General features: G+C 42.7%; 3 protein-coding genes across 6 annotated transcripts in view; 1 reads left to right on the top strand and 2 right to left on the bottom strand.

Moving 5' to 3' along the window:
• Positions 1-414: 414 nt before the first annotated feature.
• TAF5L (TATA-box binding protein associated factor 5 like) overlaps positions 415-23,741 on the bottom strand; it is a 27,833-nt gene continuing 4,506 nt past the window's right edge. The window contains exons 1-5 of one of the 2 annotated variants that reach the window (XM_027902144.1): positions 20,326-20,414; positions 15,312-15,456; positions 10,563-10,667; positions 8,199-8,923; positions 415-2,401 (exon numbers count right to left, since the gene is read on the bottom strand). In XM_027902144.1, the coding sequence (XP_027757945.1) occupies positions 1,604-2,401; positions 8,199-8,923; positions 10,563-10,667; positions 15,312-15,453 (1,770 nt within the window). In that variant the 5' untranslated portion in view covers positions 15,454-15,456; positions 20,326-20,414 and the 3' untranslated portion in view covers positions 415-1,603. Of the gene's footprint in view, positions 2,402-8,198; positions 8,924-10,562; positions 10,668-15,311; positions 15,457-20,325; positions 20,415-23,741 lie in introns of those variants that run through there. The other variant, XM_027902145.1, reaches the window with a different exon arrangement.
• LOC114067003 (translation initiation factor IF-2-like) lies at positions 20,021-20,950 on the bottom strand. Its single transcript, XM_027902138.1, has one exon. The coding sequence runs from the start codon at positions 20,948-20,950 to the stop codon at positions 20,021-20,023; it is 930 nt and encodes a 309-aa protein (XP_027757939.1).
• URB2 (URB2 ribosome biogenesis homolog) overlaps positions 20,655-23,741 on the top strand; it is a 23,919-nt gene continuing 20,832 nt past the window's right edge. For all 3 annotated transcript variants that reach the window (XR_003573291.1, XM_027902143.1, XM_027902142.1), the window contains exons 1-3: positions 20,655-20,719; positions 20,909-21,074; positions 22,228-22,404. Coding sequence is in view for 2 of the 3 variants with exons in the window: in XM_027902143.1 (XP_027757944.1) it covers positions 20,949-21,074; positions 22,228-22,404 (303 nt within the window). In the remaining variant the exon portion in view is untranslated. The remainder of the gene's footprint in view (positions 20,720-20,908; positions 21,075-22,227; positions 22,405-23,741) is intronic.

Below are 23,741 nucleotides of genomic sequence, written 5' to 3'. Positions count from 1 at the left end.
AGGGAATTATCATTTAATACCAACAGCCTGTCTAGAAGACATTTGCTCAAAACAGGCACTTTAAAACATCAAACCACAGAGTAAAGGTCATACAGCACTACAGAATGAGGCCTTCTGGTGCACAGTGTCAACCTCAGAGGGTACCTAAATCCTCCATGGGCATTTCAGCCAACCTGCAAAGCTGTACCTGTGCCATTTCAGCCAACCTAACCTACACAACACCCCTGTCATGTCAGCTCTGTGGAAAGCCAGTAGGGAGACATCAAAACAGCATGCACCGAGCAAGACCACCAGATTCAGCCTCCAAGTGCCAAGTGGGTTCTGGCTCAAGCAGTGCAGAAACGTGTTGCTGTCTTCTTCCCATGCAAGTCGGAGCAAACTTCCCAGAAAGGGACCAAACCATTTTTATTTTTCTTTTTAAACTAAATGCTTTTAATAGAAAACAAAATACAAAATAACTCTTTCCAGAAAGCAGAAATATTTAATCTCTCCAAATGACAAACTAGAACGTGCTTTTTCCGCAGATCCTTGTTGTAAATGCTGATGATTTATCTCACAAAGTGTTCATGAAACCGGTATTGCAACATTTGAGAAAAATCCAACACTGGCAAAGCTGCCTCTGTGTACACACAATAATTTAGTAATACTATTTTTTCCCATGTCACTTTGTGTGTCTCTCTTCATCCCCCTCTCCTCTAGACTGCCAACTTCCATTTATGGAAATATTTCTTTGAGGTGCAGTGGTGGACTGACATGCCCTGTTTCCATTAGGAGTCCAAACTTAGCTACTTAATTTCTATTGTGCCCTCCTTCCAGACAAGGCAAGTTGTTTATTAACCTTAAAGCCACCGCTCTGCCCCCACTGTCCTCCCATCCTCAAAACACAGTGCAACCAGAGTCAGAAAATTTCCTAATTAATGGAACATAAATACAAATATCACAGCTAGTATCAGGAACCAAACCCAAATGACAATGCAGAGATGGGCCCCAACTGAGGTCAGATTTCCATCCCCTTACAGAAAAAAAACAATGGTATTTTCTACTTACTTAGTCCAAAATATTCCAGAAGTGCTATAAGGAGCTGTAATATTTAGGACCACTATCACTGTAGAAAATACACCATGTTCTTTTAATAGAAAAGTCTTAAAAATGCTGGTCCTCTGCAATACCAGGAAAATAAAAGCAAAACAAAACAAAAAACACTGGGCCAGTAGTTCTCCACACACTCGAGCCTCACTTAACAGTAGGTAACGTGCCCATCAATCAATGCAGGATATTTAAGTGCAGGTCAGCAGCTTATCTGGTTGGCAGTTTCACTTGTCTGGACCAAGCTTTTGGTTTTTCCAAGCTACTGGATTTTCCCATTCCTACAAGTTCAAGATTAGAATGTATATGTATTTTCATCACTTCTCCTTTTTTCCTTATTCTGTTCAACAGCACAGGCCTTTTTGTGACATCTTAAAAGCATTTGCATTACTCTGAACATGCCTTTCAAGGGGCAAAGGAAGAAAAGTGTTTCACAGTCAGTAATCTCAGCTTGCAATGGACTCTGACATTCAATACACCCACCCACTTCCCTAAAAAAAAAAAAAAAAAGGAAAAATTAATGTTCCTGATTTTCTTGTGCAATTCCAGTCACTAGAAGAAGATTACAGGCCATAAACTGTACGCTCAGTACATTATTCATTTGTCCGGTATATACACCAACCAGTTCACTGGAAGACCCATCCGCAGGGGCGTTGCAGTAAGTGTTCCGAATGTCCCAGACCCGAACTGAATTGTCCATCGACGCTGAAGCAATTAAACTGCTGTCAGGGCTAAAAGTAAGGCTGGTTATGTTGTCCGTGTGCCCCCTCAGTTCTTTGTAAAGAGTTCCTGATGCCAAGTCCCACAGCTTTAGCCGCTGGTCCTCGCCCGCTGATGCCAGGTACTTACCGTTGGGAGAGAACGCAAGCGCCAGCACAGGGCCACGGTGCCCGGTGAAAAGACGCACTGAGTTGCCCTGCTGAGTGCTCCACAAGCGCACGGTTTTGTCCGTGGAGCCCGTCGCCAAGTAGTTGGAATTGGGGTGGAACTTGACGCAGTCCACGTCTGCCAAATGGCCTGCGTATATTCGCAGCGGGTACGTCCGATCAAACGACCAGAGCCTTGCGGTGCGATCGTGGGAACCACTGGCAAAGTACAGGCTGCAGGGGCTAATATCCAAATCCCAGACAGGATAGGCATGCCCTTGGTACAACACAGTGTTTGTAAAACTCCCGAGGTCCCAATATCTGATGGACATGTCCTCAGAACAAGATAAGAGTCCTGAACTGTCTGAAAGGAACCTTGTGCTATACACAGGTCCACAATGTCCTCTCAGGATCTTCATTTCTGTGCCTGTGCTGTCATCCTCTTCCTCCTGGTCATGAAGGAGAAAAAGAAACAAGAAAGGAAAGCATGTTTATCTGTTCAACAACTACAGGGACCAACATCGGGAAAACAGGTGGGTGTTAATACAGAAGGAGTTATTTTAGTCATGGCACACACAGTTTGTGCAACTCTGAGACACAAACATTGCTGGTGCATTTGCTGTATCTAAGTGAATGCTGGAAGAGATGCTGAGATAAGACTTTCTATAATGGCATTATCTTCATTTTGGGTAGTCTCATGCTCAGCCCAGAAGGCATCTTACCTGGGACTGTATGCAAATAAGGAAAAAATAAATATTTAATGACATTTTTCCTTTTGCTAAAAACATATGCATAGTCCCTATCCATGCTCTACTAAACATTTGGCAGACCTTGGCATCTACTCTTTTGGTGCTGTCATTATTGGAAGTAAATCTCACAGTAGAGGGAAATAATCACAGATGTCTAAACAAAAGGCAGGATATGGAAAGACAAAGCATAATTGACAATCTGTCTGCTGGACATTCTTTCTTAAACCCACATGTGAATAGAAACCCAGTAAGGGTTATTTCCCCCTGCAAGCTCCATCAGGATACTTTCACATCCTCACCATTCAAGAACACCCGTCAAGAATAGCAAATGTACACAGCTTATTTAGGTCAATGTATCTATTTTGGGGTAGGAAAAGATGAATTATCACAAAAATGATGGCACTGCAAACCTTTTTATCCTGTTATTCTCTAGTTCAAGTACCAGGGCAGATAACAAGTAAAGGCTTTTGAGTTTGAAAGACTGTTCAGTGAGCTGTGCTAAAAGAATCTCCACATGGAGGGTAAGAGCCTCTGAAAGCCTACTCAGATAGAACCTCTTGACACTTGAAGGCTACAGACTACAAATCTCAAGGGAGTGGCCTTCCCTGACAAGCTGGGGTCTCACTCACACTGCAAGATAACCATGGCTTGGGGTGTACCTGTGCAGTAGGTTGAGACCACCTTTCCTCAGAGCTGTCAGGCAGGCACTTTTCCTCAGTACTGAATCAGTAAAACCCACAGACAATCTCTGCACATCAAATTCAATACAACACCCTTTTGTTTGTGAGCAGCCCCTTTAACTTTTATCATAGTGAACTGGCCTGTTTCCTGCAGAAGGAGCACTTCCTGCCCTGAGAGGAAACTCAATTCCCCAGGGCTGCTGGACTGCAGTTGACCCGCAGAAGTCGGTGTGTTGTGAGCAGCTCTCTCGGCTGACACGCCAGCTCCCATCCCTCTGACCTCGGGACCCACAGATAGTTTTGCCTTCAGACTTCACGTCAAAAGTGAACAAACTCTGACTGAGCTACCTCCTTGCCTTTCTCCATCTCAATAGCATGTCATACAGTAGGCAGCAAGCAGCATTTAGCAATACTAATTCTCTTCAGAGCAGTCAGCGCCCATGGGAGTTTTCTGAGGTGGCTGGAAGCCAACTTCATCTCTGCCATGGAGGTGAGGCAGAGATAAACTGCAGGCTCTAGCATGCAAAGCCCCATTCATATTCATATTGCTTTTTCTACCTCAGATAGAGCATTGCTTGCTGGAATCTACTGCATCTCTAGGCTATTAAAGGAGAAAGTATAAAATGCTGCAGGTATCAGCCTATTTAATTATGACCATAAGATTCCTGACAAGTTACCAGTGGAAGACTATTGCCTATACTGCACTACAGTTTATGTAAGTTTTGCAAGTCCAGGTACTTAATTTTATGCATTCAAAGAAATAGAAGGCTACTCGGGCTGTCTGCAAGCACATACTCTTTCTCTCTTACTAGCATTTCCTCTTCTTTCCTTGTATTACAGTAGCAGCTGATTTGACAAGGCCTCCTGCAGCATTCAAACCACATTCCTATATGGTCACAGGTAGCAAATCTTATCTTCGACTTCTGTTTGACACCCACTTAGCACAACAACTGCACACCGCTCACTGAAAACAGTACACCTGTAGTGCTTCTGAGTCACTACATTTTTCCATTTCCTCCCTATCCAAGTTAATCTGCTGACCCTATTAAAAAAAGCAGCTGGAAGCGCAGCCACTAATTTACCGCCTTGCAAAACCAAGCTTCATTTCTTTGTCAGATCAATCACACTCTTCCTTGCATCCCGCAGCTACTACCACCATTGTGGTGTGCATCTGCAGCAGCTATAGAAAGATTGCAATCTGTGTTATAAATCAACAGGGAGGCAGGGAATCCCTCTTCATAATGTTTTTTTTCAGGATTTCAATTTCACACCTTGAATGTGTTTCCTGGATATAACACACAACTGGGCATACCCAGATCCCATCAGCTCCTTCTGAAGTGGTTGCTGCTGCGGGTTAGCATGAACTATTTGTATTTCCTTGGAATGGACAAGAAACTAAGTAAGTCTATGTTAATCAGTAACTTACATGCACACACTAACAGCTACGTTTTATTAGTTGAACTACCTATTTTGAAAAGAACTATCAAAACAGATTTTAAGTAACAGGATAGAACTGGAAAGCCTACCCACACTACTAAAGTGAGCTAAAAAAATTAACTCTTCAAACACTGAACAGGAAATCTTCCTGAGCAAGTTCAAGACTCCGAAAAATTATATTAATAAGAAACAGAAAAGAACAAAAATTTTGACATGTTTTGTTACACAGGACACCTTCTAAGTGATACACCTATGGACAGACTGCCCAAATCCTCAGCTGTTGCTTAAATCAGTAATGGATTTTGCATGACAGTCACTTGGACCCAGGAAAATTTATAGTTAATACATTTAACCATGTAAGCAGCAAACATTATCCAACTGACAAAAGTTATCTTGGTCTTCCACCCAGCATAAGCCTCAAAGGAATGAGTAGGCCTCAAAAAACAACTACATCCTCAGAGAAAAACAAAACAAAACCTCACACCACTCCCTTTTATTTTTTTTAAATAACTAGTAACAGGTTTCTCTGGGTGTCATCATCTTTCTCATCCCGCAGGGTTCTTAAGATTTCAAAAGGGAAGATTTCTTACCTGCCTACAGTAGAGATCACCTAGCAGGGAAAGATGGGGTAGGATGGTTCTCATTGCAGGACATTTCTTACTGCTCCTTCCAGAATTCCCTCCCATCTGCCACTGAACAAGGTGCCAGCATCATCCCCACTCATTACCACTTGAAAGACCACCGCCACTTAAAAGCAGAACTTTGAAAGCAGAGCTAAAAGGGGTCAAGTCTTAAATATTCACAGGATTTAAAGGATGCCACTCTTGTGGCTTGGAACTGAGCATTATTTTCTGTTTGTTGATTTATGTAGTACCAGCAATGAGCATGGCAAAACTGCAGAGACAGACAATACATCCATTTGGACAGCTGCAAAACTACATTTTTATACTGGACCTTAATTAAGAGACTAAAAAGAGGCATTTCTGAGATGCTACTATAAAAAAAACAGAATTATTGTATCCCAAAACAGTAAGCCTCTCCTATTTACAAGAGGAAAGACAACACTGCTGAAGTACACTGCAGCATCACACTGAGCAAAATTCACTAAAACTACGCCTAGAAGATGATTTTGACCTTAGTGACATGAAGGCTTTACATGGACTAGGAAAAAATCTTGATCTCTTAACACTTTTGCCAAGTCTCGACCTCATTTACATGTGTGTATACACACATAAAGAAAAAGTTAATAAACTAAACGTAATGGTACAGCTTTAGTGCCACCTTGAATGAGATCCACTGAAACTAGCATAATTTTAGACCTTCATAATTTTATTAACAGAAGGACCTATTTGTTTGCAGCAAATCAGAAACCAAGATGAAGACTAATTATTTCATGCATTACTATTTAAATACAGTATCCAAAGCTAATTACACAACACAGAAGTCAACCAAACCAAATTTTAACATCCTCACAAGTTGTTCTATAGAACTCACTGAAGTAATGTCAAAGCATATTCAGGATTTTTGTTCTTTGTCAAAAGTTTTCATCAGATTTATCTCTGTGAATTGCTGCTAATCAGACTGCAGTGACAGTCTGAAACACAGACCCTGCTCACACTGAGCTGCGTGACTGATAACTGCATCCCAGAGGAGATGATCTGCTTTGATCTTAGTATCTGTGGCTTCCACTCCCACGGCACCCAAGCAAGTGCTGGTGTGTCCCCACTTGCAATCCTGTGGATGCCTGTGTATTTTCATTTAGGGCTCCCAGATAATGGAATTTATTTCCTTTGTAGTCAAAGGGGTTTCATTTACATTTGGTAACCAGCAGTGTGTTCAGGCTGGTATCCTCCCGTAACTTTCAACTCACGCTCAGGTTTTGTTTAGTTAGTGGTGGAAGTTATTCAGGGCAACGATGACTTTGATCTGTGCTTGTCTTTGACCAGTTTTTGATTTTAGATCCGTGCACAAAAACTGCAGGATACACAAAATATCAAATAGCCAAAAACAGCCATTTGCACTCAAGCTTTCATGAGTGTTTCATAATACAAGTAAAATACGCAAGTATGTGCCTACGTGCCAAAAAAACCTAATACACACACTCCTGATAACTGGGCATTGTCTCACTTTTCTACAGTCCAGAGCCAAAGAAGGTGACCCCCTGATTTACCAGACAAATTCTCCTCTGTTGCAGGTTATTGACATTTGGCTTCCAAGATAGGCAATAGTCACATGTCCTATGAACTCTTGCAGGTTATAACGAAAACAGGTCCATAGTCCCATCTTGGTTTAGTGTGACCCACTTACCTGCTCACTCTGCAGAAAGGGTTAACCCGGGAAAGCAGCGAGCATGCTGCTGTGCGACTGTCTCACCTCAATGCCTGCCTCTTGTGCTCAGGCTGACTAACAAAGCAATCCCTGATCAGGGATCTCTGCATACACCAAGCTCTCTGCACTCTTCCAAAATAAACAGAACCCTGTCACTGAGTATTTTTAGGAGAAGGAAAAACAGTGGAAAAAAAGCTGTTTCTACTGCTAAATGCTCAACACGAGAACAAATGAAGCTTTTCCTTTTTTTGAGAAGGGGTGATTAAAAAACAGAAGAGTCATAAATTTTGATCTCTAACCAGATAGAAGGTGCTACTTAGGCAGCTGTGTCAAGAGGGGAGGAAGGGCGTAACTAGAAGGCAAAAAAAAAAAGTAAACTAGAAGATGCTATCTACCCTGGCAAGTGAAGGTGTACACATCCCTGACCTCGTCTCCAGCACTCCAGAGTAGAAAGCCTCTCAAGTTTCTACACTTTGGATTCCTTAACAGAGACATTCTGCTTATTTTTTCCATGATAACTCTTCACCTCTGGTTAAGGTGATGCCTCAAATTCAGTTTCACACTTAGCCATTGGACCAGACTCTTTTGGCTCTTTCCTTTTCCTGTGTCTCCACCCTTCTGCCTGGTTGTTCTGAGCTATTTTCCTTCTAGTTTTCATTCAGTGCTGTGCTTCTACTGTTCATATCTCCCTGAGTCATCTTCCCATCCCTAAGAAAGCTCTATGCTCCTCAGGAACGGGAGCCTTCTCCAGTCACCTGTCCTTACCTGGCTGCCTGTCTACTGTCACCTGTTCAAGGAGAGCTGAAGGAGGGAGATCAGCACCCACGACTAGCAAACTATGACCCATGCACAAACGCACTGCATGGGTCAGTGCAGCATTTACAACCACTCCAGGAAAAGATAAGGACAAGACTAGGCTATAAGATTTGTGCATCAGCCAGGCAGACAGGTTGTGGAACAGCCTCCCAGACATTACTAGATACTCCACAATGCACACCCAAAATAGCCCAGCAAAATTGGCTAAAGGGGGAAAAAGAAAAGGGCATCCAGACCTCCTCATCCAGGATGTCACAAGCCAGACGGATGCGGGACACATCAACAAGGTGGGGCTCAGATTTTAACTTCCTGGAACGCAGGCTCCACAGTTTCACACATGAATTATCGAACCCAGCAGCGAGCAGCTTGCTGTTTGGTGAAATCTCTGCTGTGTTCAGCAACTGCTCTGTGTTATAGAAGGCATAGAAGCAGATGGTCGTTAAGGAAGGGGGCCCGTCCTTGACACGTTTAATGCTGTCCTGCAGTAACTCCAGCGCTGCCTCATTCTGCAGAATGGAAGCCGGCACATCACTGGGTTCCAGGCCATTGCTCTCATTGCGTGAGGAGCTCCCGCCGGCATAGAGCTGGTAGTCAGTCCTCTTGGCAGGCTGCACATCCAGGTGAATGTGCAAGGTCAGGACTTTGCACAGGGCGTTGTTGTTGTCACTTTGGAGGTAGCGAAGAAGGTAGTTGTAGCTGTCCTCTTGAAGGCGGATGACATACTTGTTGTCCAGAAAAGCCCGGAGCTTCAAGTTGGACAGGATATCTTGAATAGTCATGGTAGTCTGCAGCTGTTCAATGATATCCTTCTGGCTGGCATTCTGCAAGAACATGCCATGGAAGCGGCTGTAAAAACTGTCCACTGTGCTTTTTAGGCCATTCTGGACCATGTTCAGATGGAGGTAGACGAAGAGGGGATATAGAAGAGGCATCACTTCATGGCTGTGCTGAGAATCTGAATCTATAAAAAACAGCAACAAACTTTGAATGATTTATCAATCCTCTTTCTACTGGGAATAAAACAGAGCAAAGATGGTTACTGAAAAAGCCTTGACAGTGGTATCACAGAGCAAGCAAAAGGAGACTTTTGTTGGCACATCTAAGTGAACCTTTTCTGTCACCTAAAGGTGGTACAGTACCTATTACAGACCTCAATAGAGATTGTCAAGTCAGTGAGGTTCCTTGTCAGAACAAAATGCAGAGATTTCACAACCCTTTTTAGGTGTAGGATACCTAAAAATATACCACATCACAAAATACATGACATTTGAATTTCCCCCATTTATTTAAGAAGAAAAACTATGCCCTTTGTTTATTGTAATAAAGGAACTTGAAAATTTATTCATTATATTTAAAATAGTATTTAAGTGTTTAAGTCGAAATTATTTACCTAGTTTGTATAGGCCTCAGCTTTGCTGGCTTTTCTTCCTCTTAGCTTCAATGAAACTTGCATGTGGCACTTTGGATAGAACTGATTGGTCCCCAGGGAAAAGGAAGCTACAGTTTCCAAAAGGTACTGCAATATGCTATGCTCTTGTTTTATTTCTGTGCCTGCCCATGTACACGCTTTCTCTCTCTCTCTTTCTCTCTGCCAAGGCAAATCCCAGCAGTAATTCCTAGTACACAGTGCAACAAACCCCCGATTAGGCTGTGCTGTACCTTGCAGAGACTGATCTGTGCAACAGCTCCACCCTTCCTTCACCAGCTTCTTGGGGCTGTTTGCCAGCTACAGGAAGCCATGAGGAAGTAGAGCCCTGCCGCAGAACACCACGGCAACATACAGGGCCACAACGAGTTATTACCAGAGGGCCAAATGGTCCAAATTACTGGAAAACAAACAGGCATTGCCGAGTCTCAAAATGGAAAAAGCACTGTTGCTTTTCAGCTTTTTCTTCCCTCCTGCCACTCACTAATGCATATCCTTTTTTTCCCCCCGTTTCCATTAGGTTATTTTTCCTCTGTGCTGAGCACTCTTCCAGACTTTCACTGGTCCACACTATGCCTCTCTCTCTCTCATTTCTACGAGTAAATATAGAGTAGGTCTGGCATGCTTGCATGCTTAAGCATCTTTCTCCTTCCTGTCCCACTGAAACTGGGACAAAGTCAGTGAAAACAGTGGTCTGCATGTAGTAAAACCTCTAAGCAGCCAGTGGTGGTCTTTTCTCCCTTAAAAACCCAGACCACCATATAAATAAGCTAATTATGGATAAAATTAAAACCCCTAAACTAGGAGACATCAGAGAACTACACTCATTTTTAAGTTACCTGCCTTTCACATATAACACTAATCTTCCTTCTTGTCTATTTATGTCTTATGTATGCTGTTGTCTAGAAGATTTAAAAGGCCAAATGCTTGAATAAGAAAAGGCAGACACCTACAAAATTCAAAGCTACTCAGCACACAGACAATAGCCAAAGTAAGAAAAAAAAATCAAATATTTCTATTTGTAGTAATCAAAATATCAAAACTACAAGTCAGAACACTGTTACAGACATGATTTTGAATTTTATTTTATTGTGCTTTACTCATTGAAATGACAAAAAAACAAACAAACAAAAAAACCCAGCTATTTTCCTCTTCCTTGCTTCCTGATATTTACCTGTGAGAAAATTGCGTAATCGTCCAAATTGTACTTCATATTGCTGTGGCTCCGCCAAGCAGGGAGCTGCAGACACAACATTGGCACAACCAGACTCAGATTGGACTGCGAAATAAAGTAAGTAAAAATTAAATGGGGATTTAAGGAGTTTTGCACACATGTCTGGAAACAAAGCTTCTCATAAAATTCAAGATATGCAGCCACTCAGATTACATTTCATCTTTGAAACCATCCAGGTATGACATAGTCCAAAGCATCTAAACGGGGCATTAACAACCTAGACAGATCATGAATGAGAAAGTATAATGAAAGCTAACCCCCACCTCCCCAAAGTCTCAGCAACTCACGTGCTCCACCCAGAATACCTTTTAAAGTTTTCAAATACAACCTTAAGTTCCCAAGAAATTCAGAATAACACCATCACAGATCCTTTAACAGTTTTACAACTCAGTGGTTTTACTACTTTGCACTCAAAAAAGATGAGGAAAGCAATCTACAATCTATGTTTCTCCAAAACAGTTTATCATTGGGTCCCACTAACTGTCCTGAACAGGTTTGCAGTGACACTACCTCAGATACTCAAATTCCTTGTCCCAGGCATTATAGTTTACAACAAATTATAATCACTATCATTTACTAAGTCTCATGGATATGGTGGTAAAAATACATTGAATCTCCAAGCAATCACTTAGTAGTTTTTAATCAAAACCTGCCCTCCTCCCTGAGGATTTTAGGTTAAAGGGTGGCTGGTTACTGACCACAAACCCAGTTGTTATGGTCTCCTGAGATGGTGCTAAACTGTTTTTCAGTATTGACTCTGGTAAAAGTGGTTCTGAACTATTTAGAAAGGGAATTGGCTTTTCCTTCTCTGGCAGCAAACCTTTGCCGTTCTGCTAACCGCCTGGAATCCAGTGGGGGACTTTGTGCAATTTTACAGACATGCACGAACATACCCCAAGCATATGGAAATACCAGTGATTAGAAACACAAGTTCTTCTCTTCTAGAGCACAAAAGGGTAAAGAGTTTCACTATTTTCCTTTCATATTTTTTTTTTCAATTCATAACTATTTTTCACTCCACAAACCCTATTTTTATTACTTTCACTTCCATTTCTTTCAGTTTCCTCTGGCCTGCACCTCTTTCCATCCTCTCTCTTTGTCTTTCTGAGTGATTGGTGGTTTTTTTATTCCAGCATTTGGCTCATGCACAGAGGCACAACTCTGACATCCCTGGAAGTCTATAAACAACATCATCAAATGTTCACAGGCTAAAGAAAGATAGGCCAGCCTCCAGCTCATCTCAATGCTTCTAATTAGAAAGAGATCAGCACACGGTATACACTGGCAGCCTGTTGCTATTCTCCTCTCTCTCTGGTAAGACACAGGTCTATCTTCCTTCAGCTTATGTAAATATAGGAGGTGTGTTTACCAACTCTCCAGGGCAAGCTGAGTTCAGCTTTTGAAACAGAGAGCTGGGCTGCCTTCATCATTCCCTCTTGGGAAAAAAACCCAAACAGATTCCAGCATCAATATCCTACTGTATCTTAAATCTGTTTGGAAATAAATAAATGTAACTTGCTGAAAGGTACAGCTACACAGAGCTTTCTACAACCTGGTAAGAATTCTAGGTTCACATATGGGTAGTACTTAACAGCTAAAGTAAAAAAGCTCTGCTATTTGGACTTATAATTGAATATAATCAATATTCAGCATGAAAAATATTTGAAAAATTGAATATAATCAATATTCAGCATGCACACGTAGTAACTCAAGAATGCTTAGTGTCAGTTTTCAATTTCACCCATACTACTCACTATGAAAGCAAAAAAAATAGAAATATGACAGCCTGTCTTTTATGCTGTGTCACAGCGTTACATACAAGGGTCAACTCCTCACAGAGTTCTGGTGGTCTCATTTCGGCAGGAATAGGAATGACTTGACACCTTGCTCACTCCATGAAAGCACAACTCATTGGCCTTGGCTTTATGAAGTGTTCCTTCCATGCCACAACTTTCTCTGCATAAGCAACTTAACTCCAAAACGAAGGTGCACTTCATGCTTCAGAAAGTGAAATATCATCTTTGGTTACGTATCCTGGAATAGTCTGACTGGGCAATCATTATGCCCTACTCTTTCAGCAACAATGCTAGACCTTGTTTCCATCCAGCAAAGGGTAAAGGAACCCTACAAGTTACATTCTAAGTCTTTGCCTTCCCAAAACTTTACACCAACCAGAACTGCAAAAAGGATCAAGATTCCAAAACAAGAGTAACATTTCAAGCGTATTTTCCTTCTGGTAGAAATAGAACGCTGCCTATATCCTTCTCATACATTAATAAACCTACCATAGCTGCTTTTTCATCTTTTCCAGTGGTCACAGGAACATCTATTGGAAACATCTGCTCCTTTACTTCATTTCCAGTAAGTGGAGCCAGCTATGTGACCTGATAGCAAACTGAAACTCCTAACTCAGGGATATGGACAGTACCATCCTGGTCTTGTGTGTTTGCTACCAGCACATTTGCTTTCAGCTAACAAATGTGTGGCTACTGTAAATGCAGTTTAACAGCAACTGATTCATCTTTTGAGTGAGTGTGATGTATAATTTAATATTATTTCAGATAGTCCTATGGGCAATATTAGAGGAACCTGTTCCCTTGGTCACTCATTCTGTCCTCAGATATTATTTTACTTTTCTACAGAAATACAGGATAGTCACAAGGAAGCTCTGTGCTGTAGATGTGACTGGGCAGGGTCCTAGATAATCTCTTCTGGGTTACCTCCCCCACAAAAAAGGTTGGGCCAGATGATCTTCTGAGGTTCCTTCCAACCTGGGCTGCTCTGTGATTCTGTGAAAACAGCTGTACAGATATAGCAAATAAACGAAGAACTGGAGAAGGGCTGAACTGAAGAGACTACGGAAGAAATGTGGAAGTAAAATTGAAAAACAAAGCTACTTCAAACCAAAAACTGAGGACACTTTACATTGTGAAAGAGAAATCGCAGAATTGAAAACTGAAGTAGCCAACTCTCCCGTTTACACAGGCTAGTTAATTTAAAAGTCAAACAAAACACCTGAACAAAAAAAGCAAGGTGAGTTTTGTTATGGAAAAAGCAAAAACATTTTCAGAAAAACATATTTGATCACTTTCCCTAAAATAAAGCAATGCAGGCTTTACAATCTGCTCAGTTTTATTTAGTTTGCAAAACTAAGATGACTGCAGCAAAAAGTATTCTCAGCCTCTGTTGTCAGAAAAGTAACAAGCTGGGGTTTGATTTTTCAACAGTCATTCATGGAACTGCAGTGTGCTCACTGACAGCTAACTATGACCATGTTTGACAAGAAGTAGTAAGCAGTTGAATGCAGGAGAGCAGACCATTTTCAGTTCTCTTGAAAACTGATGACTAAATTCTGAATCACCATCCACAAAACCCGTACCCTTGCCAAGAAGATATAGACTAATATGAAATCTAGTAATAACATTTGGTGGAAGATAGTAAAAAGACAAAACCCAATCACACACTCATTCACGCTCTTTATGGAAACCTTTTTCTGCATGATGCCACTGGTATGGTTGGTATCACATTCTAAGCCCATTTCAATACTGACCTTTCTACCCACTTCTCATATAAAATCTCCCATAAAAAAAAAAAAATCAGCATTTTACTTTGGTTTCATTCCTTCCCCATCTCCCCCAGTACTTTTTCATGGAGTTGCAACAAACTTCTGATAGTTACACTGAAAAAAGCGAGGAAATGAAAAGTATTTAGTAAGACCAAAGTAACTTCTAAATAAGGAAATACTACCAAGTTTCCTTCAGGCCTCTGAGAGAGTCAGCCTGAATATTTACCCACATACTCTAGAGGTGGGAAAAGCTATTTTGGCATCCAATTTTATATAGCCACAAGAACAGAGCTATACAGCAACTCATGTTTTGTCAAATCAAGTTGTATCACTACAAGTAACTAAGGTCACCACCACTCCGTTTAGCCTGGGATACTGTCACAATCTAAGCAGTTTCATTAACAGAAAACATTTTCACTCTAAGGTTATCCCAGTATTTTCTATTACTTTTACAAGTAAATTTAATTTCTATAACCTCCCCATTGCTTGCATCCTTCTGGTACTTGTACGTGCTCAAGCAGCAGAATTTCTTATAACAAAAATAATAACTACAATGCAGACTGTCACAGACACAATTTGAAAAGCAGGTAGTGTGGCAGGTTTTGAAAGCCTTCAAGGAAGAGGAGAAAGGGCATGCAGGGAAATAAACTGTCTCTCCACTAAAGGTTTTGGATTTTTTTACCCCAAGTGACAGAGGAGTGCTTTCACAACTTTTACAAAGCTGACTAGTCCAGAAAAAGACACAGCCTTATCTCTTCCATTTCACGTGATATAAGAAAGGTACACCAAACTTTCCTGCTTCTACAAATTCCTCATCTAGGTTCTTCTCACCTCCGTCCCAAAGCACCACTACTCACCAGACTTCATGTTCTTTGGGATACAACATACACTTCCACTACCCCAACCTGGTATTTCAGCCTGCTGTTTCACTGACTATGAATGTCACCTTGTTTCACTTTCATCCACATTTTCATTCTTCAAAAGTTCCTAGTGCACGCCAACCTCACACTGAGAAATTTCTTTATTTCAAAAGGAGAGCTGTCCATATGTGCAGACAAACTCACATAGCTGCCAGTATACATGCAACTCTGGAAAATACTCGTGGAAGATTTTGACAGAATTACCTGTGAGATTAGCTGCCATCTCTTCAGCAGTCTGACACAGCCTCAGCCCTTGTTTTAGGGGACCTTCTGAGTCCACATACTGACGGCGCTTGAGGTAGCAGGACACTGCCATCTGAATCTGTTCTGTGCGTACGCGTTTCATGACCTCAAAAGAAAACGGAGAGATGATGAGGCTCTTACTGTGTAAGCATAAGCTAAGATCAACTTACTCCACAGTTGTACTAATACTGACAGAAAACAAACAGCTCAGTATTTTCGTTGCTGAAGTCAAACAAATTCATTACTGAAGTATGAAATAGAACCTTCGGGCATTTGCCTCTCAGTACAAAGGCGTACCTAGAGACTTTTTATCAGATCCCTGAAGATATTTTGCTGCCTAATTCTACTAATTTCACTGAGGAATCAAAAATAAGGTTCTGAACTCAAAGTGCAGCAGTGAGCTAAAGCATTTGTTTTTGTTAAAAATAGCTCAAAAAAAGGAAATGTTTTTCCTCCTCCTGTTTTTACAGTAGCAGTTTGAGTATTCTTCAATCATTTTCTGGTTCCTTTGATTGACCAACGAACAAAACAACTCCAGAACATACAGGAAAATGAGAAATTAACATATAGAGAAGGAAATCTCATAAACATAATGCTTTATATAGCAAACCTATTTGTGTAGTCCAGGAAGCAAAAGCTTATCATCTGAACTTAAAGGTTAGAGCCAGACTTCTGGCACTTTGCTCAGGTTAAGTCCCCAGAAAAAAAAACCCAGGGAAATTACAACAAAAGCAAAGCCTTCTTCCTTTGTCACCTGGTTCCACCTATCTAGGCTTATCTCCTACAAAGGTTAAAAAGAAAAAAGAATCTTTTAAAGTTTTTTTTTTTAATATATATATTTTGAGAGCCATCCTCACAAACACCACTTGGTAGTATCTCAAAAGCAAAAGGAGTTCACTGCTGCCTTTTAGCCCCTGGCTTATAATAAAGGAAGATGAATGCAATAGCTCCCTTGCCATTTGAGTAGTCCCTGACTGCCACCAATCCTTCACAATAGCCATCGACTTCACACAGAAGTTTAGATAACCTAAAAGGCTTCAAATAAAGCAGAACTAAGCAACGGGGATTTTTTTTCTATCACAATAGTAGGTAAAGCCTGCCTTGAGAGAGTTCAACACCTTACAGCCCCGCTACCAATCACCTGCATGTGTTTCTCATGCTTTCTCGTTTAGGCAGCTAAATCTGAGGAAACACAACCTTTTGAGAGAGAGAGATAAACAAAGATGCCCTTCCCTCCTTGTAAGGACCATATTCCTTACAAAAGGACAGCTTTAAAAATATGATCACAAATTAGGCTTTTCTAATACCCATGCACACTTTAGTGCTTATCCCAGTTGTTAGAAAAATAAGCCTTCTGTGAAGTTAGTTCCAAGTGGATGAGGATGCGAGGTTTCAGCAAAAGTTACTTTCAACAGATACCTGGAATTGCAAACCCCTATGCTTTGGTGACAACCTTAAAAAGGTTCCCATTTGTTCTCACAGGTTAAGCAACTGTTGAGGGTGGGGTCATCAAGAGGTGTGGAGTTTTCAAAGCATTTCCAGATAGACCCAATAGAATAAAGAGTTTCAACCACACCTTTTTCCACTCCAAAAATTAAATTTCCTTTTCATCTTCCCTGCAATTAAAGAAATTTTACCTGAGACTTACACTGTCTCAAATAAAACTTTTCTGCTGCACAAAACTGTGGAAAAGACAGAGTTCTAATGAAGGCCACGCAGAAAGGTGGAGACAAGGGTGGACCATCAAAACCCACACTTAACTAAAGTTCAAAATGTAATATGTTACCATTCTGCATTTCAGCCAGCACCACGGACTAACCTGCAAATCACTTGCCCAGGTGTGAGCTAATGCAGTCTGGCATTCAGTTTAGAATGGGGTAGTGACTTATTTGCTTTTGAGATGCTCTCCTAAATGTTTACTTTAGGTCTAGAAACTGTTTTGAGAAGTTTCCATCCAGATTGTTGTATTTAGCTTATAATCCAAAGGAAATAGCACGAGACAGATTCAACTAAACACTAAACGATTCTGAAGCACTTTTGGCCAGATAGAACTGTGCTAATAGCCTCAGGCCAGTGATTCAAATGCAAAGAGGGAGCATTTAGAAATATTCTTGCCCATGCTTTTTTTGCTTCAGTTACAGGATCAACTTGTGCTAGGTTAGATTTCCTAAGAAAACCCTTCTTTCTTATGGCACAGCATACATGTACAGGTGATACCCCAAACCCGTAATGGATTGGAGAAACCAAAAACTGGTGAAAGATGCAGAACTCAAAAAGACCCTTTGAAATGACAGTGACAAACAAGAAGAGCACCTTGGTCAGCATTTTCAAGCTGCTGTACGAGCAGATGACCAACAGAGAAAATGGTAAATTTTAAATGATAGGCAAAGAAGCAATAAACTACCTAGTAGTCTCAAATTCTAACAACATCAGGATCAGACGTTTTAGCAGCAACAGAGAAGAGCCTGGGAAAGGAGCAGCTGCTGGCAGCTGATTCAAATCCAAGCTTCTTCAGAGCTTAGGGAAAAACAGGGAAGCCCTAGTTTCTTCAGTCAAGACTAGCAAGGTGGTGTTTGCTGCTGATTTATGCAATCTGTACAGTTTCTTGCCCTGCAGTCACAGTAGTGCATGTTACCAGAAATATCTCATGGGGATGTCTTTCCCTACTCCCAGGTGACAGAACAGGAACTACCTTACAAGAAACGCACCTTCACTAAAAAACAATTGCCATCAGTATCACCTCTACTTTAATTTCAGTCTTGGTTTCTTCATTCACTTTGCCTTTACACTTCACCCTCAGCATTACAAAGAACAGTGTCACCCAAGCAGGAAAAGTATTCATGAAAAGTGCAAGAGCAAAACTAACATTCCTGCAAATAGTCTTTATCAAGCCCTTTATCGAAAGTAGAATATATCATAAAGTAAATATATATGGCATGGCCTGCCAAAACGCCTTCAGCTGGTTTCAAGCTGAGCCAACTCACAACAGGTCAATGATGCAGAATTTACAGGCATAAAAGGACAAGTCTGCTGTTTTAACTTTGCATCAGTTTTAAGATTCTGCCTCTCATAAACGAAGATAACCTCCAAAATGTGAAAAGCGCATGAAAACCAAAAGCATATAGAGAGTTCCCTGCCTATGAAACGAGGAAAGCTTGGAACAATTGTTCAGAAGTCCCAGCTGTGCCTCATTCCTCTCAAACAACCAGAGAGAACAATAAATACTAATCACATAAACTGTTTTTACTGATAAGCAAAATACACAAAGAAAAAGAGGAAAGATCACATTGTGACTTTGCACAGCTACAAGGCAGCATCATCTGCAATACTGCAAATTGGAGCACAGAAAAAAAAAGATATTATAGTAATTTTTTTTGAGGAACCAAAACCACTAAAACAGAGCAGAGGCTAATAATACAAAACACATCACAAGTTCCTTCTTCCTAAAAAAAGCTGGAAATGAACTAAGCATTGGGTCAAGGAAATTATTTCCTGCCTACACTACATTTCAGGTACATGTTTAGGCAGATTCCACGGCCTTAAAAAAATCCCAATATGGACTCTACAAAAAAAAGCTTGAAAAATAGCATTGGAAACACCGCTTTTAAAGACTCTGTATTCCTGTCTTGAGTCTGGGACAGCAGTTTCTTTCTTCCAAAAGACTGTGGAAGGACCTGTGAGCATCAGAGAGAGCCAAGGACAAGCAATCTTAAAAAAAAAAACCACACACAAAAAACCCATCAAAACCCAGACAATAAAAAATAAAACAACACTAGCACCCTTTGAATATTCTTGAATGACAACTGTGTCTCAGACCTCAGCTGTGGACGGAGAAGTACAATCTTTTATCCTTTATTGCTACAGGTGAAATTTGGGGCCTACCAACGGTAAAAACTCCAAATTTTTAACTCTGGGACATTAGGGTAATCTGAGATGTACGAAATTTTCAGAATAAACAAGATAAGCATAAACTAATACGAAGATAACCACAAACTTAGAGCCAAGGGATGTCACACATGCAGTGGCTGCAGCTCAGAAGAAACGGGTAAGTAAACATGACAAGGTAATCTGGAGACACATCAGAGGAGTGGTGCAAAATAAGAAAACTGGATAGCAGGAACTACGGAGAAAACTTTTGCCTGAGCAGTGGCACTCGTGAAGAGGCAGAGAAGGAATAGCTGTGATTTTGGAAGAATCCATTTGCATTTGGACTTAGATGTAACTCGCCGTCCACGAATTTAGCTTTGCCCATTCCACTATTTTCCCCCTGCTCCAAAGACAGTGCCAAAGAACGCTTGGCTTCTACCGGTCCGATCTCCTCTGCGCGACCTGGGCAGGACGCGCTTTGCTCCGGCCCGCTTCACACCACCTGGGGCTCAGCTCCACCACCCAGCCCTTCCCCGGCCGAGCGGAGCTGCCGGACGTGTGGGCCCCGCGGGCGGACACCGGGGCCGGGAGCCTCCCGGGCCCCTCGCCCGCCCCGGAGCTGCTCCGCCGGCCGAAGGTCGCTCGCTGGAGGGACGCGAAAGTGAAAGCCTTTCCCTGTCAGGATAATAAAAAAAATTAAAAAAAAAAAAAAAAAAAAAAAAAAAAAAAAAAAAAAAAAAAAAAAAAAAAAAAGGAGGAAAAAAAGAAAAGGGAAGAGAGACGATGCGATAAGAAGCTGCTCGTTAAACCCACGCACTTTCCAAGGGAAAGAAGAGTATGAGGAGCAGAGCCCCCCCTCGCAGCGACCTCCGGGCGCAGGGGAGGCGCCTGGCCCCGTCTGCACTCGGGCTTGCCCCCAGGGCCGCGCCCGTGCCCGGGGTGGCCCCGCCGGCTTCCCAGGAGCCGCCGGCCGGGCCGGGCCAGGCCTGCGGGGCCTCCACCACGAGGCGGCCGCGGGACGCCCGGGCCCCGCTCCCGCCGCCGGCACCGCCCCCCGCGCCCCCCCGCGCGGGCCCCGGGCCGCGGCCCCGGGCCGGTCCCCACTCACTGAGCATCGCAGGCGGTTGGAGGCGGCGGGAGGGAGGCGGGGGCCGGCGCGGCCAGGAGGGCGCTGTCACTGCGCCCAGCGGCGCCGGGCGCTGCCGGCGGACGCGCCGCCGCTGCCGCCTGCCCTGCGGGCCGGTGCCGGTGGCGCGGCCGGTGCTGCCCGGGGCCCGGCGGGCGGCGGCGGCCGCTCCATGGCCCGGCTGACACACGCCGGGGCGGGCGGGAGCGGGGCCGGGGCCGCGCAGGCGCCCTCGGGCCGCCAATGGGCGCGGGCTCCCCCAGCGCCGCCTCCCGCTCGGCTGGCGCGGCTCGGCGGGACCGGGGGCGGCGGGACCGACTGGCCGGACCGGCAGGGCGCGGAGCGGTCCGCGAGGGCCCTGCGAGGGGAGGGGAAGGCGAGTGCGACCGGGGAGCTGGTGTGGGTGAGGTGGGCGCTGGGGAGCCGGGGCGGGCGGCGGGCTGGTGGCTGCGGGGGCGGCTGGGCCCCGAGCGGCGCCACGTGTGTGGGTGCGTGGGTGGGTGCCGGGGTGCGGGGCCGCCCCTGCCCGCCTTACCGCCTTCTCCCGGCTCCGCGTTTCTTCCAGTGGCGTGTCTGTCTGTCCGCCTGTCCCACGTGCCCCCGCCATGGCCGCGATCTACTCCGGGATTTACGGGAAGCTGAAAAGCTCCAAGACTTCTTGGGAGGACAAACTCAAGTTGGCCCGTTTCGCGTGGATTTCTCGTCAGTGCTTCCTACCTAATAAGGAGCAAGTGAGTACTTTTTTAATGGTAGACAGTGGAAGAAGAAAACCCCGATAGCGAATTGCTACTGGGGATGAATCTATTCATAAAACCCAGATCTAGCCTTTGACTATAGAAAGTAGTGCTAATATAGCTCTGATTTGCGATTGCGGGCAGCTCTTGATTTCTCTGTGGTTATATGAAATGTTTTTTATAACATCATCTTTCAAGTAGCCTCAGCAAAAAGACCTGCATTAGTGCAAGGTGAAAGAGGCTTTTGTATAGAGAGGGCGGTATGTGTGTTCTATCTCCTGGAGAGATGAGAAATCTTGTCTTCAGAGCCGTCATTGCCGTTAGGTATTATATCCAGTACAGGACACTACAAAGTTAGATGCTTCTGGTCATCGTTATAAGAACAAGAACTTCAGAGTGGGAGAACAGACTGTAGTTAAATGTGTGGTCTCAGGTGCTCTGAACTTTTGCGTGACCAAAGAGCACACAGTGGATCCTTGGGGTTCACCTTTTAAGGTGGTTTGGTGTTCTCTGCATGGAAGCCACCCTGTCCCCTTAAGCCTTTTGACTCTGTTTACCGAAGATCTGTGCAGTGTTTCCTCGAGTGAAGGGCTGTCTTGTCCTGCTCCTCCAGCCCTGGTAGTATTGTGGGGTCTAGGGTTTGCACTGTCTGAGACCTGCCTTTTGGGCTCTTGTTAAAATACTAAACCTAACCACATACTATCAATTTGTTTTTAAATCAATAATTTAAATTAGTAGGTTTCAACCTTTTCCAGTTCGCACACATCTAAATTCCTAGGCCTGAATTTCTAGGTGGTAAATTTAGACATATGAAGAGGAGGATGTGAACAGAATAGCAATTGTCAGGAAGTGAAAGCCATTTGATTCTCTAAGCTTTGATCGAAAAGACTGTATTTGTTAACTGGTACCACTTGTCAAAATTATGCCTTGATGAAAGGGCCTTAGGAAAGTTATTTTGGAGTGGTACAAGAGAGCACAGGAAAAGCTCTCAGGAATTGAAACCTACAGGGGTAGACTTCTCTGCTCGTTCAGAGCCTGTTCTGCTTGGAAATAGCACAGTTCTCAAGACACAAACGCTGTAACTGTGAAAAAGCACCACTTTTGTTTTCTTTTGAGGGGTTATTAAAGGTTACTTCCCTTCTGTTAACAGGTATTACTCGATTGGGTAAGCCATACATTGGTTTCAAATTACAACAAGAAACTGGAACTGGACGATGAAGTTGTTGAGAAACTCTGGACATACCTAGACAATGTTATCCATAGCAGAAGACTACAGGATCTCTTAAAGAGTGGGAAAACAATTGGTCTCAGTTTTTCAATTGCACAGGTAACTAAAACTGTGGATATTTGGTAATATACTGGGTAGCAGTGTGTATCTTCTATAGTACATGATTCTTCCTCACAATTTCAAGTGTTACTTAAAATATATAATAGTTAATCTGATGGCTTGCAGGACCTCTACTTAAAAGTTTCTCTATTTCTGTCCTGCAGTACAGTTTATATTAGTGCAGCACTAAGGCTAGAAATGGCAGGGTATCGTAATAATAATCTTCCCTTCTGTCTTAACTTCTTCAGACCAGCAGAGTGAACTGCTTTAAGTATTTAAATAGATAAGTAAAGGCTCAGTTCCATAAGTTGCTGTTCTCTATTACTTACTGCTTGTAATATCATTTTGCTTGGGAGTTTAGAGAGAGAGACAGATTTTCTCTCATTGTGGGGCTCATCATGTGTTTGGCTTTAGTACTTGTGCACTGTGATGTGTTGTTCAGCAGACCCTGCAGCTTCTTATGATGACTCTGAATGGTGATGGCCCCAAATCATTATGCATCTTAATCACATAATTATTTTAGCCTCAGCTGAAAGTGAATGGGGGTGACTTCAGTTAGAGTTTAGAACTGAACCAAACACTTACTTTTTTTTGGCTTTCTGGTTGAAGAAATAGCAGAATTAGAGAATGGCTGCAAAAGCAGTGAAAATAACTGGAAAATAACCCTTTTAGTTGTGATCAGGTTGAAATGAAGCCAGAGAAGATTGTCTTTACCTGAAGAAAGTGAATTGTGAAGTACAGAGAATTAGTTGGATGAAATCTGTGCTTCAGAGATGTTATGCAGAAAGTGTGCCAAATTTAAACATGAGTATGAAAACCTGGTTTCTGGTTGAAGATTAGATCAGAGGTACAGGACAGGGTTCCCTAAACACCAAGGACAGAGGTGTTAGAGGGTCCAGTGAAAAGAATTTATTGTTCTGTTCTTAGTCCAGCGGGGTTTCAGCTGAGGAGATGAATCATCCACAATAAAGTGTAAGGCAGCAGGTGAGTTTTTTAACTGTAATAGACTCAAATGTATAAATTGCTACTGAATTGGTTCACAGACAAGATTATCTAGAGGTGATAAAAGGGAGCAAATAAAAAGGGAATCAAAGGAGGAAACAGTAGGGAGGTCAACACAAAGTTTGAAAAAGGAAGAGAAATGCCAGTTTAAGAAAACATTATTTCTTTAGAACTGTGTATCCCTCAAAGAGAAAAGAGAACAGTTCTTTGCATTCCAGGTATCAGCACAGGAAACTCTCTCTTTTTAAAATATGAAGATGATATTTAGTCATGGACATTCTTACTGAATAAGCTACCTGGATCAGAGGGGGGACCTGTACTATGTGTGGGTTTGT

The sequence above is a fragment of the Empidonax traillii genome, unplaced genomic scaffold (assembly GCF_003031625.1).
Source record: "Empidonax traillii isolate 1590-97213 ecotype Southwest subspecies unplaced genomic scaffold, ASM303162v1 scaffold845:size272117, whole genome shotgun sequence".
In the NCBI taxonomy this organism is placed as follows: domain Eukaryota; kingdom Metazoa; phylum Chordata; class Aves; order Passeriformes; family Tyrannidae; genus Empidonax; species Empidonax traillii.
The sequence above is the reverse complement of the archived record's forward strand: the minus strand, read 5'-3'. Positions and strand labels throughout refer to the sequence as shown.